The sequence below is a fragment of the Mustela erminea genome, chromosome 3, assembly GCF_009829155.1.
Source record: "Mustela erminea isolate mMusErm1 chromosome 3, mMusErm1.Pri, whole genome shotgun sequence".
NCBI lineage: Eukaryota > Metazoa > Chordata > Mammalia > Carnivora > Mustelidae > Mustela > Mustela erminea.
In genome coordinates this window covers 122,081,244-122,102,325 of record NC_045616.1, presented here as the reverse complement: position 1 = coordinate 122,102,325, position 21,082 = coordinate 122,081,244, and the positions used below count along the sequence as shown (strand labels likewise).

Genomic DNA, 21,082 nt, shown 5'->3' with positions numbered 1-21,082 from the left:
GATGATCATGGTCCCTACTCTCAAGGAACTTCTGTTCTAGGTCTTTCTCTTATTTTAGAAGCAAGTCATCTAGGCTGAACCAGAAGGGCTTCAGGAGGTCATCAGCTAATCCATCATTACACAGTTGGGGGAAACCAAGACCCAGAGGGGGAAAGCAACACTTTCAAGACAACACAGTGAGCAATGTATTTTCTGCTCACAAATGGGCTGAGATATCCCAGTGTTCTCTCCAGTAGGGGACTGCTTTCAAAATCTGTGGGCATCCACTTTTTGCTTCCCTCCCACCTTTTTTTTTTTTTTTTTTTAAAGGATTTTATTTATTTATTTTAGAGAGCATGCATGCACAGGGAGAGGGGAAGAGCATTTGCCTCCCTGAGCTCGGAGATCATGACCTGAGCGGAAAACAAGGGTCCCACGTTCAAATAACTGAGCCACCCAGGTGCCCCCACTCTTTGCTGCTTAAGCGGTAAACCTGTGTGGAACAAATGTTCCTAGCAGTCTCACCGCAGATCTTGCTGTCATTTTCAATCCTTAACATCCTTCAAGTGGAATGGAGGAAGGAGGAAAGAGGAAAGAGGGAGCACCACGGGGTGTTTTAAAAAAAACCTAGGAGTAAGAAATGTCTCCTAGGATTGAGCCTTCCATTGGTTCTTCAGTTAGAGTTTAAAGCCCTCTCCCCTGGCTATGCTGGAGGACATTATGCGTGCCTCCACCTGCACTTTAGTGCCTAAAGAAGAGGGGGCAGCCTCATAGGTCCACAAGGACCCGCTCCCATTTTTGCCCAGACTTGCTTATGTCACTGTCGCCCTGAGCCTAGGGAGGAGAAGGAGGGTAAACTGCGCCCGCCCCTGAAATGCCAGCCGCCCTGCAATTGGCTACAGGGACTCCGGGCCGGCCGCGGATTGGTCATCGCTGAGGGCTTGAAAGGTGGCTGAGGGCATCGGACCCCTCAGACGGCGGTGGCCCGGGATCAGACAGCGTCTCAGTCGAGCCCGAGACGCGCCCCGTGCCAGCCATGGCCCGGCTGTTGCGGGCGTCCTGCCTTCTCTCCCTGCTCCTGGCTGGCTTCGTCCCGCCGAGCCGGGGGCAGGAAAAGTCGAAGGTGAGTGAGCCTTAGGGGTGGGGCCCCGGCGGGACGAACAGAGCCCCCAGGTGTCCGTCTGTCGGTGGCGAGGCACCCATCTTCCCGGGCTCCCCTCCAGGAGGGGCAACACCTGGTGCGAGGACCTTAACCCCGGTTCCTCCCTCTCCGCCTCCGGGACCCCCGCCCGGCGCGCCTCTATCTTTGCAGTTTTATCTATGGGAGATCTGAGTGCCCTGGGTGGGCAGAATGAATAGGGAGGAGAGTCCCTCTCGCCGAGTTGACCCCGTCTGCCCCACAGCTGCCTCAGGGTCGCCTTGTTACGAGCATGCCAAGCCGGTCCCCAGCTACTCCCCTTCAGGCGGGCCTGAAGTGGGCGGGGGCACAGAAAAAGGCCTAGAGACTCCGCATCTCGGCTGGCTGCGGAGGTTCCCAGGGGAGACTGATAGGCAAGGAGAAAGGGAAGGAGCTGGGTGGTCCCGGTCTTGGAGAATTACGGCAGCGAGGGCTCTTCTAGCCCAAGCATTAACGCAGGTAGAAATGCCCGCTAGGATTCCAGGGCGTTGGTAGAAGAGGCAGACATCCGTGACCGAAAGCACTCTGGATTGACAGTGCACAGTCCCCAGGACACTGGCTAGACTCTCAATCCTTTATGGGCCTCAGGTTGTTCATCTGTGGTGGGCTGGGGTGGGGGCGGGGTGGGGTGGGGGCGGGGCGGGGCGGGGAGGGAAGTGAAGGTGGGGGGCACAAGGAAGCTGATGGTTTCCCCGGGGAATGCTTGGGGAAGCTGCAAAATCCACCTGCTGCTCTGTGAAGGTGTGTTCTGGGGCAGCTTCTCCGCCCACCACCCACTGTCCATAGTGGCCTGAGCAGACCTGGTAAGCTGGAGAAAGTTGGGGACTGCCAGCTCACAGGAGAGGCGGAGTTCTCCTGAACCTCTGTCTATCCCCAGCAGAGTGTGTGACCCTTAGCTAGAGTGGGGATGCTGAAGCCAGGAGTGGGGTGACCCAGCCTGCTCATCTCCTAGGATAGTACAAGCCCGAATGCGCCCAGTAGACCTCTCTTCTTCCCCAGGGTGGGAGGCAGAAGCCTTTGGGTAAAGATCCAAAGAGAGAGATTTTGTCTCCACTCTCCCAACACACATAACACACACACACACAGACACAGACACATACACACACATACACACCCTACATGCTTGTATAAGCTCAAGAGAAGCTCTGAGCTTCTGTCTTTCTAAAATCTTCTGGGTCTTTAAGATCTTAGGAGTCCATAATCCTATTTCCAAAGTTCTATCCACTGTCCAATTAGCACATTCCAAGCACAGGGTTCCTTCTGTATGTGTCTATCCCTCCATCCTGTCCTGTCCTCTGCTAAATCCTATTCAGTCTGTTTCTCTTTGGAGTAGATGGTTATAAAGGCATTTCTACGCCTCCTCCTTTGTATCCAACCCTGTTCATTATCCTCAACTCAAAAGACATTTTCCAGGTGAGGGATGGGACTGAGTGTCAAGATTGTGGTGTGGGGTAGAGCTGGCGGTGGGCAGGCCAGCAGCATGGAGTCAGCCCTTTACTCTCAGTCTAGGGAAAGCCAGAGAAGATTGGGCTCTGACTCGAGAAGGCTGGAGGTAAGAAGGTAGACCCCATGAATAACTCATCATAGCTCTGTGTTATTTGCAGAACTCTGGGGAAGGAATGGGTGGATTCAAAGAGAACAGGATGGGTATGTCTAGAAAAGTCTTAGGGTGAGGTATGATCCTATCAGAGGCAGCCTATTAGGACTTGCTGACTAACGACAGTCTGGGCATGCCCATCTCTCCTCCCAGGGCCTGAGAGTCGAGATGTCCTAGCTCCGGATTCTAAGACTCAACCACCTACCTTACCTCCAACTCCAGGGCCAAGGGATAGGATGGTGAGGCACGTGAGGAATGGGATGGGCAGTAGGTGACCTTCTCGGAGGGATGTCTGCCTCCTCCCAGTTCAAAGGGAGGAGCCGGATAATGAAGGAAATCCTCCTTTCCTTGCTGTGTCCCATCTCCAGCCCAGCTTTAAGCTACCCAGGCTCCCTGTCCTTGCTGTGCAGAAGGACTCTGCAGAAGCTGGAGAGGGTAATGACCGCTGACGTGCGTGAGACCCTAGTAACCGCTGGTTTCTAGGTGACTCAACCAGGCAGAGAGAATCATGGAACCACAGGCTGACAGAGATGAAGAGCCCTTAAGACAACACTGACTCTGAGCCCATCTGACAGGCGAGCCGCCAGAGCCCCACAGAAAGGAAAGGAGGGGTCACGGTCAGAGTCACCATGGATGGTGTCTGAACCCACGGCCCTGGGCTCAGTGGCAGACAGCTTGGAGGCTCTGTCCTCATCGCTTCTCCCCAGAGACACCTTGCAGCAGCCTCCTCTTTCCCCTGGTTGGAGATCCTCAAAGCCCTCTTCACAATAACTGAGGACCCTCAGGGCCTTTCCCCCTAGCTGCTGGCAGAATAATCACTATCTCCTGGGATGGGGATTTCTCTCCTTGAGGCTTTCAAGACTGTTCTGATCTGCGCAGAGATTCGCACGGCTGTTTGGGGACAGGTGGCATTATCCTTGCCTGTCAGCCACCTGAGGCTCCCAGAGTGAAAGTGACTCACACCCTCAGGGCCACAGAGCCAACAAAGACTAAAAAGCCTAGCCTAGCGAGAGGAGAGTCCCCTCACCCCACCCCCATCCTGAAGCTGTGCTCAGAAGCAGATTGTCCTGTTTACAAGCTTCTGTTATTTGGACAACCTGTTGAAGTCTTTTGTTCTCGTCAATTCCCAGAATTTGCCTTTGGATGGGGGTGGAGGGGAAGAGCTAGAGGGGCGAGTGGGGAGTCTTTGCCTTCTGGCTTGCTAGACCTCCTCGGCCAGCTCTGGGCCGGGTGTGCTGTGCCCTGGTTGTTTGTGTTCAGTGGTGGAACTGACCCAGCTGGGGCCAGGGAGGCAGGGGCTAGAGGAATGTGGAGCTTAGGTTTCGGACCTGTCTCTGGCACCCGCTGGAAGTCACGGGGCATGGGCTCCCAGTTTCATGGAAAACAGGGAATCGGCACTGAGGCCGAGAAGAGAGCTCGCAGCTCTCTGAGAATGGCTTGCCGGAGGGAGCCCTGACTTGCCTGGCTCAGCAGGCCTGCGACATTTTCCAGGCTGAGGGTGACTTTTCTACACCCTCCTGGGGCCACACCCTGCCAACCAGATGACTCCCTTCACCTGGCTGGGCCCAAGTGCCTCACCTTAACAGCAAGCCTTCCAAGACCGATGGGGAGGAGAGGGTGTGGATTTGCTTCTCTCACTGCTACCGCAGGTCTCTCCTGATCTGTAATGCTAGTTCATACTACATTTGTTTATTGTCTGGGGACCTGTCTCCTCCCCCATCATGGCCAGAGATGACCCAGTATAATGCTGGCCAACACTTTCCTTTCCCCTCATGACCAGCACTGCTGCTGATTGTGTGACTGACGCCAAGACACCCTTTCAATAGTAGACCCAGAAAAAAAAAAAATAGTAGACCCAGGTTTTCGTCGCCTGTGCCGGAGCTGGGGTAGGTGGAAAGTGGGGTCCAAGCAATGCCCTGCTGGTTGGCACTGGGCCCACTCCTTCCCCAGCCCACTGCTGGTGATGCTGGCAAGCCGTCATGGTTGAGCGTGGCTGATCCAGTTCAAGGTTCTCATCTTATAAAAGAGGAAACTGAGGCCCAGAGAAGAAAAGGAGCTAGCCCCAGACCACACAGGGAGTTAGCGGCAGAGCTGGACATGGAATCCGCATCCCCACCTGAGTCCACTGTCCACTACTTGTTCTAGAAGGTCACTTGTCGGCGGGTGGTGGGGGGTGCGCAGCAGCCGGGCACAGAGGAAGGCATACCGGTCATCCCAGCTACACACTTACAGGGAACATCTCCCATGGGCGAGGCCCTGTTGGTTTCCCCTTGCCGGCACATGGAATCCTCCCGGCAGGCCTCTCCCCTTCCTGGCTCCTCCTACTTCCTTATATTGTAGCAACAGCCTCAGCTTTCCAGTCCTCCAGTCTTCCATATCTGAATCACCCCTCTGCACACAGCCACTTCCTCCTTTCTGTTCAGTTTGTCCTTGGCAATGCGATCAGCTGGCCCACACTGTCCCCTGCCTGGCTGTCTGCAGCAGCGGCCCCAGCAGCCTCCAGGAGCAACCCGGAGTAAGGCAACCTCCTGCATCAGCATGGTCTCTCTCCGGGCCTGGCCAGTGTTTAGGCATTGGGCACAGGAGGCGACAGAATGGCCATGGAAGTAGGACAGCAGGGTTCCACACACCCAGCTGCTGATTAAGTGCTTTCATAAGCATTCCCTTGCCTAAGGAAGTAGACCTTGGTTCTGGTCCAGTTCTAGTTCTTAGATTGGTCTTGGGTAAGTCACTCGCCCTGTTGATACCTTTCATGATCTTGAAAACGGAGATGCCTGGGTTCCCTTCCAGCCCTAACCGCTCCCCGGGACTGGTCTTCCTCTGTTCCAGACGGACTGCCATGCTGATGTGAGCGGCACCATCTATGATTACGGAGCCCTCACCATCGACGGGCAGGAGTACATCCCCTTCAAGCAGTACGCTGGCAAATACATCCTCTTTGTCAACGTGGCCAGCTACTGAGGCTTGACGGGCCAGTACGTTGGTAAGAGCCCACCCCCGCCCCCTGCTGTGGGGCTATTTCTGCCTGTTAGGCACATTCTAATCACAGGAGTTTTTTCGGTGCAAGCAGGAAGGGGTGACCGAGATCCCAAGATTCCAAGTCCTGTATCCCAACTCTACTGTCTTCCATATATCAGTGAAGATGACTATATAAGCCTGAGGTCTGACTGCCTTCAGACATGTTCTAGAAGATTCCCAGTAACCCTTCATCTCTGGGGACCCAAACTGCCCCAAAAACAGAGGGATGGAGGACATTGGGTCTGTGCCTGGGGTGTTCTTCCAGGGGAGTAAGAAATGGTATCTTTATCCTGGTGAGAATCTCCCATCTGCCCTCAGCTCCATCGGCCCTAGTGCTTCTCTTGGCTCCTACCCAGAAACTGGGCAGTTAGATTGAGGCCCCGAGGACACGTGTCAGTGGCAATCCCAGGTGTTTGTGCTAGGTTTTGTGATCCTGGTATCCTCACTCCCCTCTGTTTAGCCAGGGCAGAGGAAACAGCCTGAGAGAACAGGCTGACCAGAGGCTATCTGACCCCACCCACAGGAAAATGCCATGGGGCTGAGCACAGTCCGCTGGCAGGGTTTTGGGGGAAGCAAGGAACCTGACCCTGAATGTCTGCCTGGCCGTCTCAGGCAAATTCCCAGAAGCAGAGTGACAGTGGGCTGGATGGCCCAGTGGGCTCTTCTCTAGAATCCTTCTTTCCAGACTTTGGAATAGAGCAGAGTGTGTTTGTGCAAGAGATGGGCTGGGTGCTGGCACTGAGGGAGCTGGGAAGCTGGGCCATGGCCTCCATTCAATTCCCAAACTGCCAGGAAGTCTTCTGCCCAGGGATATACGGCTCTTGCTCTAAGGGACTCAATCCTGAGACTCCTGGAGGAGCCATTAGCCTACAGGCCCAGTGGCAGTGAGCAGTTGACTGGTTTCTGGTTTGAGAAAGCGTATTGCTTTCTCTCCAGATCTCCAATACAACCATACTGAAGTCAGGAGAATGAGGCTTGTAGCCCAGCATTGTCACGCTTGCTGAGCAATCTTCCCCAGTCAGGCCTCGGTGATTTCAGCTCACAATGGGTGAGCAGGTGGAGGGGTGCAGACAAGACAGGGGTCCTTGATAGTCTCCCTTCATCTCTGCTCTCTTTCACCCTGGCCCAGAACTGAATGCACTACAGGAAGAGCTTGAACCATTCGGTCTAGTCATTCTGGGCTTCCCCTGCAACCAATTTGGAAAACAGGAGCCGGGAGAGAACTCGGAAATCTTACCCAGCCTCAAGTGAGTGCTTGCTTGCTTGGTGTCTTGAGAAAGCACAGTCCCCTGTGCCCCAGCCGAGGTGCCGGGGATCTCTTGCATTGGCCCCTGCTCTTGACGGGTACTTAGCCACCAAGAACCATGCTCCCCTTCCAGGAACCCCGTTCGCTGGCATGAACGGAAGAGAGGTCGGACACAGGGATGACTGCCTGTGTGTGCATGATGGGATGGTGGCAGGGCCGGGTGGTGTGGTGGGGGGAGTGTAGGCAGGGGACAGGGGTACTGAGAAGGTACCAAACCGGAAAAAGAAGCTTGCACATCCACACTATGCCTGTGTCCATTCAGTTTTCATCAATTCCCACTGCCTGGTGTGGGAAAAGTTCCAGATTCCCAACAGCCCCTCCCTGCTCAGTCCCTTCTTGTCATTTCTGAGCCCTAGGCCCATCTCCTTGGGACCCACATAAGAACATTCCTTGTAGGCATGTCCGACCAGGCGGGGGCTTTGTCCCCAATTTCCAACTCTTTGAGAAAGGGGATGTGAACGGGGAGAAAGAGCAGAAGTTCTACACGTTCCTGAAGGTGAGTGCGTAGCCACAACTGACCCGCTGACCTGGCTCTGGACAGAGCTACAGCCACTCCCAGCTCCCACCCTTGGGGAGACACAGCCCATGCCACCCTCCCCCACCTCTGGGCCCCTGGGGGGATTTCCCGGCATCTGTCATTCTAACCATCAAGCTTGGCAGACCCTAGGATCACAACAGTCCATTGTATAAATATGGCCCAAGCAGGGCCCCAGAAGGGAAAAGCTGCTAGAGTCCTACAATCCGCTAGAGCCAAAGCTGGTCCTGGGATTCCATTTTCAACTCCGAAACTGGTGCTCTTTGCTCAGTGCCAGGCTTCTCCTACCTTCCCCTCTAAGCCCTCGTGGAAGGCCTGGAGAGGGAGGCTGGGAAGGGCCCCAAGCAGGGCTGACACGCTTCTCATTCCCGCTGCAGAACTCCTGCCCCCCCACCTCAGAGCTCCTGGGCTCACCTGGCCGCCTCTTCTGGGAACCCATGAAGGTCCATGACATCCGCTGGAACTTTGAGAAGTTCCTGGTGGGGCCAGACGGCATACCCATCATGCGCTGGTACCACCGGACCACGGTCAGCACCGTCAAGATGGACATCCTGGCCTACATGAGGCGGCAGGCAGCTCTGGCGGTCCAGGGGAAGTAAATCAGGCCTGCCCCACCCCCTGTCCTCCGTGCGGGGGCTGGGGAGGGACTCCGTTCAGGAAGGAATCCATTTCTCCAACTACGCCACACTCCCACCATAGACCCCTCACTTTTACACAAGGCCCCAACCTGACCCAAACACATGCAAACAGTTGTGTCTGTACTGCTGTGCACGTGGGCGTCTGCACACGTGCCTACAGGTGTGTGTGACGGTGTGTGTGCACAGAGACCACCACCTGTGTGTACCTGCGTGAATACGGGGAGCGTGTACCATATGTGTACGCACAGCTCTGTGCTGGGAGTGCGGGAGTGCGGGAGAACACCTCCCCCTTCTCTCCAGTTCTGTTCGGACGAGAACCATTCACTTTCAGCTGAGCCCACATTAAAACCAGCTCAAGCTCCAACTGTTCTGTTCTGACCTAGACCTCAACTTGGGGGCCAGCACCTCCTTTGCCTCCAGATACCACCACCACTTAAGTGCCCAGAACTTTCTGGGTCTACCACACTGCCCGATCTCCCTCCTCTCCACCATGCAGCCTCTTCTCCTTCCTGAGGGGCCCTCTCGAGTCCCCTACCCTCCACCCCCACTGTAGTGCTCCCCTAGAGCAGCCAAGGCAGATGTTGAGAGCCAGGGCCACGTCCCTGTGTCAGGAATGGCATCTCCATGAAGGAGGGGCCCGAAGCCCTCATGGGCGGACCTCCCCTGAGCCTGTCTGAAGGGCCGGCCCTTAGTGCATTCAGGCTGAGGCCCCTGGGCAGGGATGCCACCCCTGCTTTTCTGGAGGACGTGCCCTTTCCCCTCACCCTGGTCCCTGGCACTAGACTCCTCCCTCCCTGTCTGCCCAGTAAAGGCCTTTCTGCAACAGCTGAGCCTACTGTGGTGCTTCCTCCTTGGGGCTGTCCTCACTGGGCTGGGTAGGGAGGGAGTCGGAGGGAGAAGAGAAATGGAGGGAGTGCTTTGGGCCCCTGCTGTTTGGTTTCTACCTAGACCCACTGTGCTTCTCTAACTTGGCATTTAGAGTTTACAAAAGCAGTTCCCACCCACACCCATTCCCTCCCACAATTCTCCAGGAAGCTGGGGCTGAGACGAGGTAGTTCATGTGATGGGTGAGGAAACCGCCTCACAGAAGGGCCGGCCTTGCCCACTGCCTCCCAACATGTGAAGTCGCCTGACTCTCAGCCCAGACTTCTTCCACTGCCCCTGGGTGCCCCGCCCTTGGACTGGCTTGGAGCAGAGCCCGGGGAAATCTGCCAAGAGCCCTGGTGATGGTCTCGAGACTAGAGGGGAATGGGGCACAGAAAGCAGCACTCTCATCGACTGCAGAGGGAACACTAGCCAGGCCATAAAAAAATACAAATCACAGAATACTGATCTTCAACTTGGATTTATGTCCAAGATTCGTGCAAACAGCTGGCCAGGGACAGCCAGCCACCTTGATCTGGTCCTCTGACACCCCAAGCCTTCAATGTAGGGCCGAGGGTCTGCCAGCCTCATGGTGGGCCCCTCGGCATGGGTGGCTGGCGTGGCCTTCATCCCAGGCTGCCACAGTGCTGGCAAGGCTGCTGTGGGTGGAAGTGGAGGGCCCTGTGACAGAACATTTGTCTTCTGCTTCTGAGAGCAAACCCGTTCTTCTTGGAGCTCCTCGGCAGGGGGGGAAGGCTTGGGCATGGGGCAGGTCCTGCTACTACAGGGCTTCAAGCAAAAATTCAACACACATGTGAATTGAACATGTTCCACAGAGGGGCTGGGACCACTTCTGGGGAAGTTTTGAAAGGAAAGGGTCTCAGCTGTACCCCACTCTTGAGACTGAAGTCCACCAGTGATTCCACAGAGCATGGCAGGTCAAAGTCAGATGAGGCCTCTCTCCACTTGGTCCATGCTAGGCGGTGAGTTTCTCCTCGTGGCTCCAAAGGATGGGCCAAATGGAAGCCTTCTGTGTGGAGCCTCTCTAGTCTGGAAACGGCTTAGGCTGGTCTGGGGCACAACCCAGGAGCCCCTCAGCCTCCCATCCAGCGAAGGCTCTGGCCACACAGGGAACACGGCCTCCAGTTTTTCAGCATCTGAGATCAGGAGATCCTGCAAGACGGGGTGGAGCCAAGTGACAGAATCTGGTCTCACTGAGGCCCCTCACGGTCATTTTTCGTAGACTCTAAATAAAGAAAAATATTGAGGACTTTAGAAATGATGAAGTACAGTAGGTTTCAAAAGCTTATGGGAACCAGCAAGGAATAGCGGAAATCCCAGAGTTGAGGGCTATGGAGCGTCAGGTCCTGGGCTAGGACGTTCGGTGTCGTTCAGTCCTTCCCTAGTCCTATGAAGCCGGCAGATTATTTTTCCTTTATGGAGGAGGGAATAAGGGCACAGAGAGATTTTTAAGTATTGCCAGAGTTCCAGATCTACAAGTGTTCGAGCTTAGCCCATTTGGCTCCATATCTGGGAGCATATCTGGGGGAGGAGAGAACCCCGCCCACTAACCCCTTATCCCCGCAGCATCCCAGGGGCTCCACACAACCTTCAGGGCTCTGTCAGGAGCCAGGAGAAAATGGCCGACCAGCCCAGTGCCTCCTGCCAACCACCAGCTCCTCCAAACCACACTGGCTCCCATCATCCCACAGTGTCTGCTCACACACCTTCCGTGAGGGGCCCTTGACCTCCCGGCAGAGCCGGCTCTAGCTCGGCAAAGCCACAGTCCGCAGGAAACACCTCTTTGTGCAGAGAAGGACTCAGCTCTCTGTCCCCCACCCCCAAGGCAAGGCAGTGCCCTCTGCCCTGCAGAGCCCTGGAGGAAGCAAAGGAAGTCACCGGGGTCCTGGGGTCCCCCTGTGACTAGCAAACCGACCTCTGGTCCCCAGCTGTGGCTGGCCAGCACTATGACCAGATAGAGCTTTTCAAAATGCAGATCTGATCTGTCATGCCACTCTGCTTTAAACATGTCCGAGGATGGCCCATCATCTTTGGGATAAAGACCAGCCCCCGCCATCGTCTACAGGTCCCCGTGGAGCCTGGACTCGCCTACCTCCCTGCTCTTGCCTCGCCCGGCTCTCCTTACCCACCTCGCCCTTGGCTTCTCCAGTCTTCTCTGGCCTTCTCTCAACCCTCCAGTTGGCTTTCCTTCTTTCCTCCCTCCCATCAGGGCCTTTGTACGTGTTACTTCTCTGCAAGGACATCTTCTACTGTCCCTCAGGCACTGAGGGTCCGGACTCCAACAGGATCCTCTGCTATCTGCTCTCCTTTCTTCAGGGCACCTAAGTGCACTCGAATGCCTGTCTGTGTGATGCCTGTGTGTGCCTTTTACTCATTTCTTCCTCCCGCACGAGGCAGTAAGCTCCTCGAGGGCAGGAATCATCGACTGTTTCTACCCACGTGGCTTTCCCAGCACCCAGCAGAGCGCCTGCCATTCAGACACCAAGCTCGGAAGAATGAATGAATGACTTTAACCCCCTTGCTCTGCGGTCACCTCCCCATCCTCTTCACCCCGTCTTGGAATGTGAGGCCTCTCTGGCACCTCATCCCCAGACTGGGGCGTTCCTGGCAGGTAAGAAGTTATCCCCCCCAGGGAAAGGAGAGACCCGGGACAAGGCCACTCTCACCTGGCTCTACAGGCCTGGCTGGGGGTGGGTCCATCACTTGGGAGCTCTGGTTGCGCATCCCGCCGCAGGGCGGCCGCCAGGTGTATTCTGGCTGCAACAGAAGTGGGGCTTAGTAGCCAATCACTGCCCTCAAAAATCCCAGGTGCAGCTACCATGCCAGCACAGCACTCAATACACGCTAATCCAGCACACCTGAATCCTTACAACTTAGGCTGCCATCCCCATTTTACAGGTAAGGAAACTGAGGCTCAGAGGGGTTAAGAAACTCGCTGAAGGAGATCTAGCTAAGAAGGTGGCCAAGCTCGGTTCTAGGTCTCTACAATCCCCCAAGCCAATCTCTTAAGCCCCGCCTCTGCTCCGGTGTAGACTACCAAGAAGACGTATGTAAGGACAGGGCAGAGCAGGAGATGCCAGACGAGAGGACCAGGCAGAAGACAGTGCCATTGTCCAGGTGGGAGCGGGGATGCCGAACCAGGACAATGGCAGAAGGATGGAGAGGGTGGGACAGGTGGCAGCAGCTCTTTGGAGAAAGAATGAACAGCAAAATAAAAGGAAAGAAAGAAGGGAGTGGAAGGGAAACTGGAAAGGGGAAAAGAAAAGGAAAGCCAAGGAGAGACTGCACAGCTGAAGGCCTGTACCTGGTTACAAGTGCAGGTTCCACGAATAAGGCAAACCCAAACTCTGAGCCCCAGGCCTGCTTCCTGCCCTCCCTCTGAGCCTTTCCTGTCCTACACAAGAGACCCTGAGTAGCTTTGGGCTGGAGTCCTGCCTGGCTCTGGACGTCTGCCTGCACACCACAGTGCTGTTCAGCCAAGAGCTAAGAATGCAGTCTCAGACCCCCTCCCTTGACCTTGCCCTCTGCAAAGTGCATGGGTGGGCCTCTCGTGTGTCCTAGAGTGGGGGGGGGGGGCACACAGACTCACCAAGTGGAAGAGGCGTGAGTTTGGGAGTGGGGGTTGGTGCTCCATGGCCATGGGGGGCGGGGGGTAGCGGATCTGGGACCAGTCCTCATAGCCATGGTGCGGCACCATGGCTGGCATGGGTGCATAGGCGTAGGGGTAGGCCCCGCACAGGTGCTCTGGGTGGGGCTCCATGTGGTAGTGCTCCGCCGAGGCCTGCAAGAAATGTTGGTGTCTGGCTCTAGTCTGTGACAGGCCATCCCCAGTGATGCCTGTCTCGCTGCTCTTTCTCTACTTGGTATCTTAGTTCTCTGAAAGCTGGTACAGGGACACAGGTGGCTGGGTACTGGGACACAGGTGGCTTGTACCGGGACACTGGTGGCTGGAACAGGGGCACAGGTGGCAGGTACCGGGACACAGGTGGCTGGGTACAAGGGACACAGGTGGCTGGGTACAGGGACACAGGTGGCTGGGTACAGGTGCACAGGAGGCTGGTACTGGGACACAGGTGGCTGGGTACAAGGGACACAGGTGGCTGGGTACTGGGACACAGGTGGCTGGGTACAGGTGCACAGGAGGCTGGTACAGGTGCACAGGAGGCTGGTACAGGGACACAGGTGGCTGGGTACAGGTGCACAGGAGGCTGGTACAGGGACACAGGTGGCTGGGTACCGGGACACAGGTGGCTGGGTACAGGTAGGTGCACAGGAGGCTGATACAAGGGCACAAAATATCCACTGATGAAGCTGACGTGTTCTGAGCACCTACTCTGTACCAAGTATTGTTCGAAGTGCTTGCCCTGCACTACCTCATTAATTAGTTGGACACCTGAGAAGATGCTGCCTCCCCCACTCAGACTTTAGCTCCCTGAATAAGGTAAGATGAGGTCAGTGCTGCTTCCTCCCTCAAACCTCCTCACCTTTGCTTTCCTCTTCTGCTGTTTGAGGGCTTCTTTTGTCTTCTCCTCATCTTTGAATGCTTTTAGCTGAGAGGAGAAGGGAGGGGGAGAAGACTGTTGGCCCAGGTGCTTCCTGGCCAGGCCCGCACTCAGGCCGTAAGAAGCCCTGCCGGCTGATGGGCTGCGGCAAAGGGCCAGCACTCCTGGTGGCCCTCGTGGCCCAGCCCCGGGGAAGGAAGGCCCCCAAGGAGCAGAGTCCAGCTCTGGCTGGTGGCTGCAGGGGAGGCCTGCTCACCGGGCGTGGTGTGAACAGAGATCAGGAGGGTTCACACAAGCCTCCTATTGCCCTAGGTCCCTATTAACATCCTTCAGTTCACTTCTGAGAGAGAGTGGGGGACTCCAACCATGGAGGTGGGGTCAGAGAGGAGACGGGACTTGCAGAGGTAGGCAGAGCTGGAAGGACCACGTGCATCCTGACCTCCAGTTTCACCAGGGCCCCGCCAAGCCGCACCCCTACCTTGTGAGGGCAGCCGGGTGCCCCTTCCCTGGTCAGCTGCTCTCACCTGGGCATTGGACAAGGTGACCTGGGCCTGTAGTCTCTCCACCTGCTTCTTCAGCTCTTCCTTCTCCTCATTCATGCGTTCTCGATCACTGCGCTCCCTCTGGAAGTCCTCCTCAAAGATCTTCACCTAGAGGGGAACGGAGGGGAGGGGACGGAAAGGGAGGGTGAGGGAGGAGGGGCTCAGACTGCTCTGGCCTCCTGCTGCTGTCACCCCATCCTCACAGCCATTGTGAGGACTCTGGCTCCCACCTGCAGAGTAGTTTCTGGTTCCCTCTATTTCATAATCTGGGCTTCAACATAGGGCTTTATTTAAACAAGGTATCTGTGGCTTAAAAAAAGGGGGGGGGTCAGAAGCCCCCCACCAGTCCCATCCCTTCATCTGCTAAGGCCCCCGAGAGAGGTGAGGCCACGGGCCTGGAGCGTGGGGGCAAGACTGGGGGTCGTCTCCTGTCTCCCAGGGGACCTACAGAACTCTCCCAAGGCTTCACGGGTGCCTCGTGGGCTCCCTGAGCCCACACTTTCACCTCCCACGGAGACCAGTGAGACGCTGGCCAGGTTAGACATGGTTTAGGGGGTTCCAAAGCATAGCATCAGATAGAAACACATGGGACAGCCCTAGACTTGCCAATTTCCTTTCAGTCCTTCTGTGCCCCTCAAGGAGCAAGTCTCCATTTATGCTGGCATGTCTTTAGTATCTTTCCAGTACTTATGAATTTCCCTTCCCTTGCCTCAAAGAGGACTCAAGTTCAGAGTCTTCATCAGGCAAGCGTATCCAGTTAGAGTTTAATAACACTGTTTTTTGGGGTGCCTGAGTGGCTCAGTGGGTTAAGTCTCTGCCTTCAGCTCAGGTCACAGTCTCAGGGTCCTGGGATAGAGCCCCGCATAGGGCTCTCTACTCAGCAGGGAGCCTGCTTCCCCTTCTCTGTCTGCCTGCCTCTCTGCCTACTTGTGACGTCTCTCTGTCAAATAAATAAATAAAATCTTTAAAAAACTATTTTTCTTTTACTGTATTTCTTGCTTAGCAAGAAATAAAGTATTTTTCATTTATAGCAGTGACATAAAGTCCCTTTTTAAATACATTGATTGAAAACTATGTATTTTAAATTTGTCATTTTTTAAACGATTTGTATTTATTTATTTGACAGATAGAGACAGAGAGAGAGGGCATGCAGATGCACAAACAGGGGAAAGGCAGAGGGAGAGGGAAAAGCAGACACCCCACTGAGCAGAGAGCCTGATGTGGGGCTTGATCCCAGGACCCTGGGATGATGATCTGAGCTGAAGGCAGATGCTTAACTGAGCCACCCAGGTGCCCCTAAAAGTTATTTTTAAAATACTAAGTAAATAATAGCACAGCCGGGGTACAGAGACGGTTAACTCAAAAAGGTGGCAGAGGAATGACCTAGTTAGGGACACAGTGCTGGAAAGGATAAACCTATTACCAGACAGGGGTCCTGGCCAGTAGCCAGAATGTGGACTACTAATTAGAACTTCCACGGGATTCCAAGCCCATTGCGGGTCTCAGGAATGCTTCCAGCTCCGGACTCAGCATCTCCTACCCGACCTCCTCTTCTTGGACTCACCTGCTGTTTCAGCAATTCGTTCTGCGTGACCAGCTCCTGTTTCCGTAGGAGGCCGCCAGCTCCTTCTGGGCCCCCAAATGCTGCTGGCGGAGAGGAAGGGGAGGCCTGGATGCTCAGGGCTTCCTCCAGGGCCTGGGATTGGGAAGAAAGGACACAGGCCCATCAGCAGAAGCCCTGGAAGTCCGGCCCCATTGGCAAGGTCACCTTCAGGGACCTTCCTGCCATGAGTGACAATAATAACTGCCACCACCAGTACTATCTACTAAGGGCTACCCTATTTATTTACATGACACACATCATTTCATTGGATCCTCTCCACAGTCCTATGAAGGAAAGACTATGACCATCACCCCCATTTGACAGATGTAAAAACTGAGGTTCAGAAAACTGTGACGTGTCCAAAGTCACACAGCTTAGAAGCAGGCTAAGTGGGGGGTCCTCACCCAGAAGGGAAAATGTCCCTTTCCCTGAGCAGGGGTAGCTCACTTCCCAACACCCAGACCTAGAGAGAATATTAAGCCTTTCGGGAAAGGTTCCATGTCCTCAACTCGCCTTGCCCTCAGATTCTTCAGCTTTCCAAAACCGTGGCTCCCAAGCTGAACTCTCTGTCCCCAGCTCTTCTGTAGTTAGATTACATAATTCTGACTTATTTAATATTTTGTCTTTATAAGCCTGAAAATGGGCTGAAACATGACCAAATAACATTCTGAAAACAGAAAAGCACCCTCCTTCCACCACGCTCATAAAATCCTTTCCTTTTACGGAAGCAGTGTGCTCAGAGCTTCTTGAAAGATCTCTGTTAATGGGGTTCCCCTTCAGTGCAGTTAGCGTGTTACTTGAGGACTCTGGAACCCCGCTCAGGACCTGCCATGCTCGTTGCCACATGGACTTTAGCCCCCAGCACGGCGGGGCTTCTGCTCGCCATGCGTCGGCAGCGCCCACAGTGCCTCCCTAGGCAGTGGGGGGGCATGAAGAAAACCTCCCCCCGTGTGGACCTGGGCCCTGCTTAGTCTCCTTGACTCTCCCAGAAACCCATGGCACGTGCTGAACTGAGAGTGAGCCCAGGCCGCTGCAAGGGCAAGTTATGGAGCCACTCTATCCTCTTGTTCTGTCTGCCCATTTTTCAGATTAGAAGACTGAGGTCCAGGCACAGGGAGAGACTTGCTGGAGGTCACAAGCAAAGCAGGTTACTTGCCTTGCATCGGTCACCCACACGTGTGTCTCCCGCTATGCCAGGGAAACCCAGAGGGCAGTGACCCAGCCTGAATGACCTCTAGGGTCCAGCACCATGCACAATACCACACTCTGATTTAGGTCCCCAAGGTCCCCAGCTCGGGACAGGTCATTCTTTTCCCTGAGAACAGGTCCCACGGTTCCCCAAAATCAATGGCAAAACCAATGCTTATCAAATCCCAAAAATAAACAGAAAGGGCTCCCCTAGCAGGGTTGGGGCCCAAATATGCCAAACTCAGGCCAGACCCTGCTGTGGGCAAGGTCAGGAGGCAGCGGGGAAGGCAGACAGATAAGAAAGGAGGCAAAGATGAACCACAGACAACTCCAGGCTTTCGGAGAATGTTTCCTTTCAAAGCTTCCTCCTTCAGCTTGCTCCTTTAACCCCCATGCTGGAAGGTGGGCAGGGCTGGAAGGTGTCCATCCAGGGTTCAGATGGCAAAACGGAGGCTCGGGAGAGGCTGTAGTGGCTAAGCTGGGACTAAAACCAGCCCCAGAGCCAGCCTCACCCCTACCCACTTGCCTGGGCTCAAAGCAGTGGGCCTCAGCTTTAAAATCCAGCCTCCATCCAGATGCCCTGTCTCCCTGGGTCCCGATTCTCAAGGGCAGGAACCCTGGGGCCTCTGCTCACGCCTCCCTTCAGCAGGCGTTTCCAGAGCATGGGCTTGACGCCAGGCACTGTGCCGAGTGCTGGGGGCACACAGGCCAGTGAAGAGGAGCACCTCCCCCCTGCTGGAGGGGAAGACGGAGCAGCAAACAGGCCACCAAAGGAGATACACGGCGCCCACCTTGTTGAGCCTCTGGATCTCCTTTTCCTGGTATTCCCGCTGCCGTGTGAGCGGGCTCAGCTGATCCTGCAGGTGCTTGACCTTCTGGCGCAGCTCCTTGGCCTCTGCTGTCAGCTGCTCCTTGTCAGTCTGCGGGGAACACAGGGCTGATCAGCAGGGGCCCCTTCCGGAGGCCTGAACTCCGTGCCCCACTTGCCCCCGCCTTGGTTCAGCCCAGGCCTCCTCTCTGCCTCTCCCTCAGCAGTCCCCAGTGCTCGCGTGAAGACATCATGCAGGGCTTCAGAGCCCTAATGCCCGAACATCCCGTCCTCAAGGAAAAGGCAGCTCGGTTCAGTGAAAGACTCTGGATTCTGATCCCAGCAACTTTGCCAATGAGCTGAGACCTTGGCCACTGTCACTCACTCTCTGGTCTATGCTCCCCTATCTGCCACCGGATGGGGGCTCTTCACACGAGCCACGGATGGGTGTCAGGAGGTCTATGAGCCCCAAAATGGGATGCAATATTTTGCCTGTGTAATTTTCTAGGGAGAAGAGCCATAGTTTCCTCCAGATTCACACTGACGTCTTCTGTGATGCACAGAAGTGGTCAAACCACTGAGACTATCTAAACGATCTCTTAGCTCTTACAGTCTCTAAGCCTAGGAGAGAAGACACTTAGAGAAATAAATGCAGCATAAAAGGTAGAGTGTTCCTCCACAGAGAAACAAACTACTGTGAGGTGAAAAGAAAGGGCACCACAGCTGAGAAGAAACCAGGGAGGGCTTCCAGGTGGAAGCCCCGCTCCCACACCCACTATGGGACAGGCAGGACTCCTTCACTGCAGAAGGCCACAGCTGGACTGGCCTTTGGGGAGCATCAAGTCCTAATCCTTTAATGTGACGGGAGTGCTCGCTTCAGCAGCACATATACTTTAATGTGATGGGAAATGACTGTTCAGAGAGTGGAGGTGACTTACCTAAGCCCGCACAGTGAGCTGGGGCTAGAAGCCAGGTCTCCTAATTCTGGTTGGTGCTCCCTCTCCCCTTGCAAGTCAAAGGAAGTGTTTCAAATAAGGGAGGTCAGCCAGAGATTGGGGAGGGCAGCCTTGGGCAGAACTTGTGGGAGGGGTCTGGACTCCCACTGAGAGGCTCCAGGATTAGCATGGCCTCTTGTCACCATGTGTCCTTAACACAGGGCCACCTCCTCCCAGCTAACAGGGAGGACCTGTCCCATCCCGTGGACTTGTCTCACCCACCCATGTAAGCTAGGGGAAGGGGCCAAAGAGCCAGGGGTCTGGTAGACAGTCACAGATGTGACTGCCCTTGGGGAACAGACAGGCAGTGTCCTCCCTAACACACACATTCAAGGCACGAAGTGGTCCCTGAGGCAGGCCAAACCCTCAGATAAAGCCCCTGGGGTCACACGTTGAAAGAGGGAACTGTGCAATGCAATCCGTGTTGAAAATGGCCATTTTTAAGCTAGGTAAAAGTGGCCTGTGCCCAGTTCCCATGAAGGGAAAGATACAACGACTTAAATACAATCTTCCAAGAATCTGGGGCTCCCAGTGGCCTTTCCTCTTTAAGCTGTCCCAGGGTCCTGGAAAGCCTTGGCTGTTATCAGTCACACACTGAGGGCTCAGACTCGATTTCTTCAGAGGACCTGCTCCTGGCCCCGCTCAGACCAGACCTGGCTCCCCTTTATGCCCTCCCCTCACTCCCTGGAACTTCTCCTGTGATACTTGAACACATTTGTTCCTATTTGCTTCTGTAATGACTTGTTTTCCATTTCTTCCCCACCCGCTGATCTGATCCCCGCTGAGTCTTGGTGCCCAGCACGGCGCCAAGTGCACGCTCTGCTGAACAGTGGCTAGACAGTGAAGAAAGGGAGCTCTGTCTGATATTTTAGGGCCCCCCTCCCAACCCACTCTAAACAGCCACCACTACTCTAAACGCTCAGCTGCCGCCCACTCCCAGTAAGCACTGGAGCAGCCTGCATGTGTCTCTTTTATACTCTGTGCTTCCCTGTATGGTTCCCCAGTCTGTAACATCTTAATTAAACAAATCATTTAATTAAACAAAAAGCTCTCCTGCATGCAAACATGAAAATAGGGGAAGCAATAGCTAATCCAATCTCCTCAATTTTCAGATGGGAAACTGAGGTACAGGGAAAGAAAGTGCTTTTTGCCTGTGGCCACACAGCCCATAGCGCCAGAGCCAGAGCTGGGACCCCCAGGCCTCTTGACTCTGGCCACGCCCCCCACACCCACCCCTCACTGTCTGTTTACTACACTGAGCTCTTGGCTACTGAGGTGGGGGAGAGAGGTCTCACAAGCTGAACCTGCAGGGCCAGCAGTCAACTTGCCTCCTCCATTTCGATCTTAGACTTGGCCAGGAGGAGCTTTCGGTCAAAGTCACGCTGCTTCTGTTCTCGCTCGGCCTCCAGGTCAGTCACCTGCTTCTGGAGGTCCGCCAGCTTCTGGCGCAGCTCAGTGATCTAGGTTCAAAGGCAGAGACGGGGAGTGCGTGAGGGAAGGGGTGAACCTGCAACGTTTAAGGCTCCTGAGAAGGAAGCAGAGGGTGGAGACCGGGGAGGTCTCGAGAGGACAGCCATGCACCTGGGGCTCAGCTGTGAGTCCCCATCACCCCACACTACCTTCTGCTCGTACTGCTGCTTCATAGACCGGAAATGCTGGTCCCACTGCTTGTTCACTTCGAGCAACTATGGGGAGAGACTGGGGTTAGCAGGAGACAGGCAGCAAAGGCACAAAGAGGGACAACTCCACACGGACTGGCTGTCACAGTGTGTGCGGTGTGTGTGGGAGAACGGTGGTTACGGATGCTCTGCCTTGAACACTCCCCTTCTTGAAGACTCCATGTTCCCCAAGGCGGAACCTTTATCAAGCGCTATATTTTATCTTCACCAGGGAAGCAAGACTAACACCAAAGGAGCAGTAAAATTATGTAATTCTGTAAACTTTATGTAATTTACATAAATTTATGTAATTTACGTAAAATTATGTAATTTTGGAGTATGGTTACACAACACACATGCAACCTGGGGTTGCGTATGAAAGCTTCCCATTTTCGTTTTCCTTAACTCATTGCTGGTGTCTGAAAAGGAAACCTGAAGGAGCCGTCGCACCAGTGTGCGTAAGTACCCAGTACCAGGCTGGCCGTCTCAGCAACGTCTGCGTGACGGCAAAATCTAGAGGACTACTGATGCGTAGGACGTGGGTTAAGAAACTTATACTAGAAACTGAAAATGAGAAGCTGTGCAGTTAGTAAGAAAATCAGGCCCCTCATACACTGGTAAATTTCTAGGACAACCCGAATTATTTGCCCT

At 54.8% G+C, this 21,082-nt stretch overlaps 2 protein-coding genes across 6 annotated transcripts in view; one reads left to right on the top strand and one right to left on the bottom strand.

Annotated features, from left to right (window-relative positions):
• The first annotated feature begins 932 nt into the window (after window positions 1-932).
• GPX3 (glutathione peroxidase 3) lies at window positions 933-9,077 on the top strand. The gene is made up of 5 exons (XM_032337281.1): window positions 933-1,102; window positions 5,583-5,736; window positions 6,901-7,018; window positions 7,474-7,573; window positions 7,990-9,077. The coding sequence occupies exons 1-5, from the start codon at window positions 1,016-1,018 to the stop codon at window positions 8,209-8,211; spliced, it is 681 nt and encodes a 226-aa protein (XP_032193172.1). The 5' UTR covers window positions 933-1,015; the 3' UTR covers window positions 8,212-9,077.
• A 502-nt stretch (window positions 9,078-9,579) lies between these two features.
• Window positions 9,580-21,082, bottom strand: part of TNIP1 (TNFAIP3 interacting protein 1) — a 48,382-nt gene continuing 36,879 nt past the window's right edge. For 3 of the 5 annotated variants that reach the window (XM_032337276.1, XM_032337275.1, XM_032337280.1), the window contains 9 exons: window positions 20,393-20,458; window positions 20,102-20,233; window positions 17,762-17,890; window positions 15,744-15,875; window positions 14,162-14,287; window positions 13,620-13,685; window positions 12,725-12,916; window positions 11,802-11,892; window positions 9,580-10,360 (listed from right to left, as the gene is read on the bottom strand). In XM_032337276.1, the coding sequence (XP_032193167.1) occupies window positions 10,326-10,360; window positions 11,802-11,892; window positions 12,725-12,916; window positions 13,620-13,685; window positions 14,162-14,287; window positions 15,744-15,875; window positions 17,762-17,890; window positions 20,102-20,233; window positions 20,393-20,458 (969 nt within the window). In that variant the 3' untranslated portion in view covers window positions 9,580-10,325. The remainder of the gene's footprint in view (window positions 10,361-11,801; window positions 11,893-12,724; window positions 12,917-13,619; window positions 13,686-14,161; window positions 14,288-15,743; window positions 15,876-17,761; window positions 17,891-20,101; window positions 20,234-20,392; window positions 20,459-21,082) is intronic. The other 2 variants (XM_032337279.1, XM_032337277.1) reach the window with 2 other exon arrangements.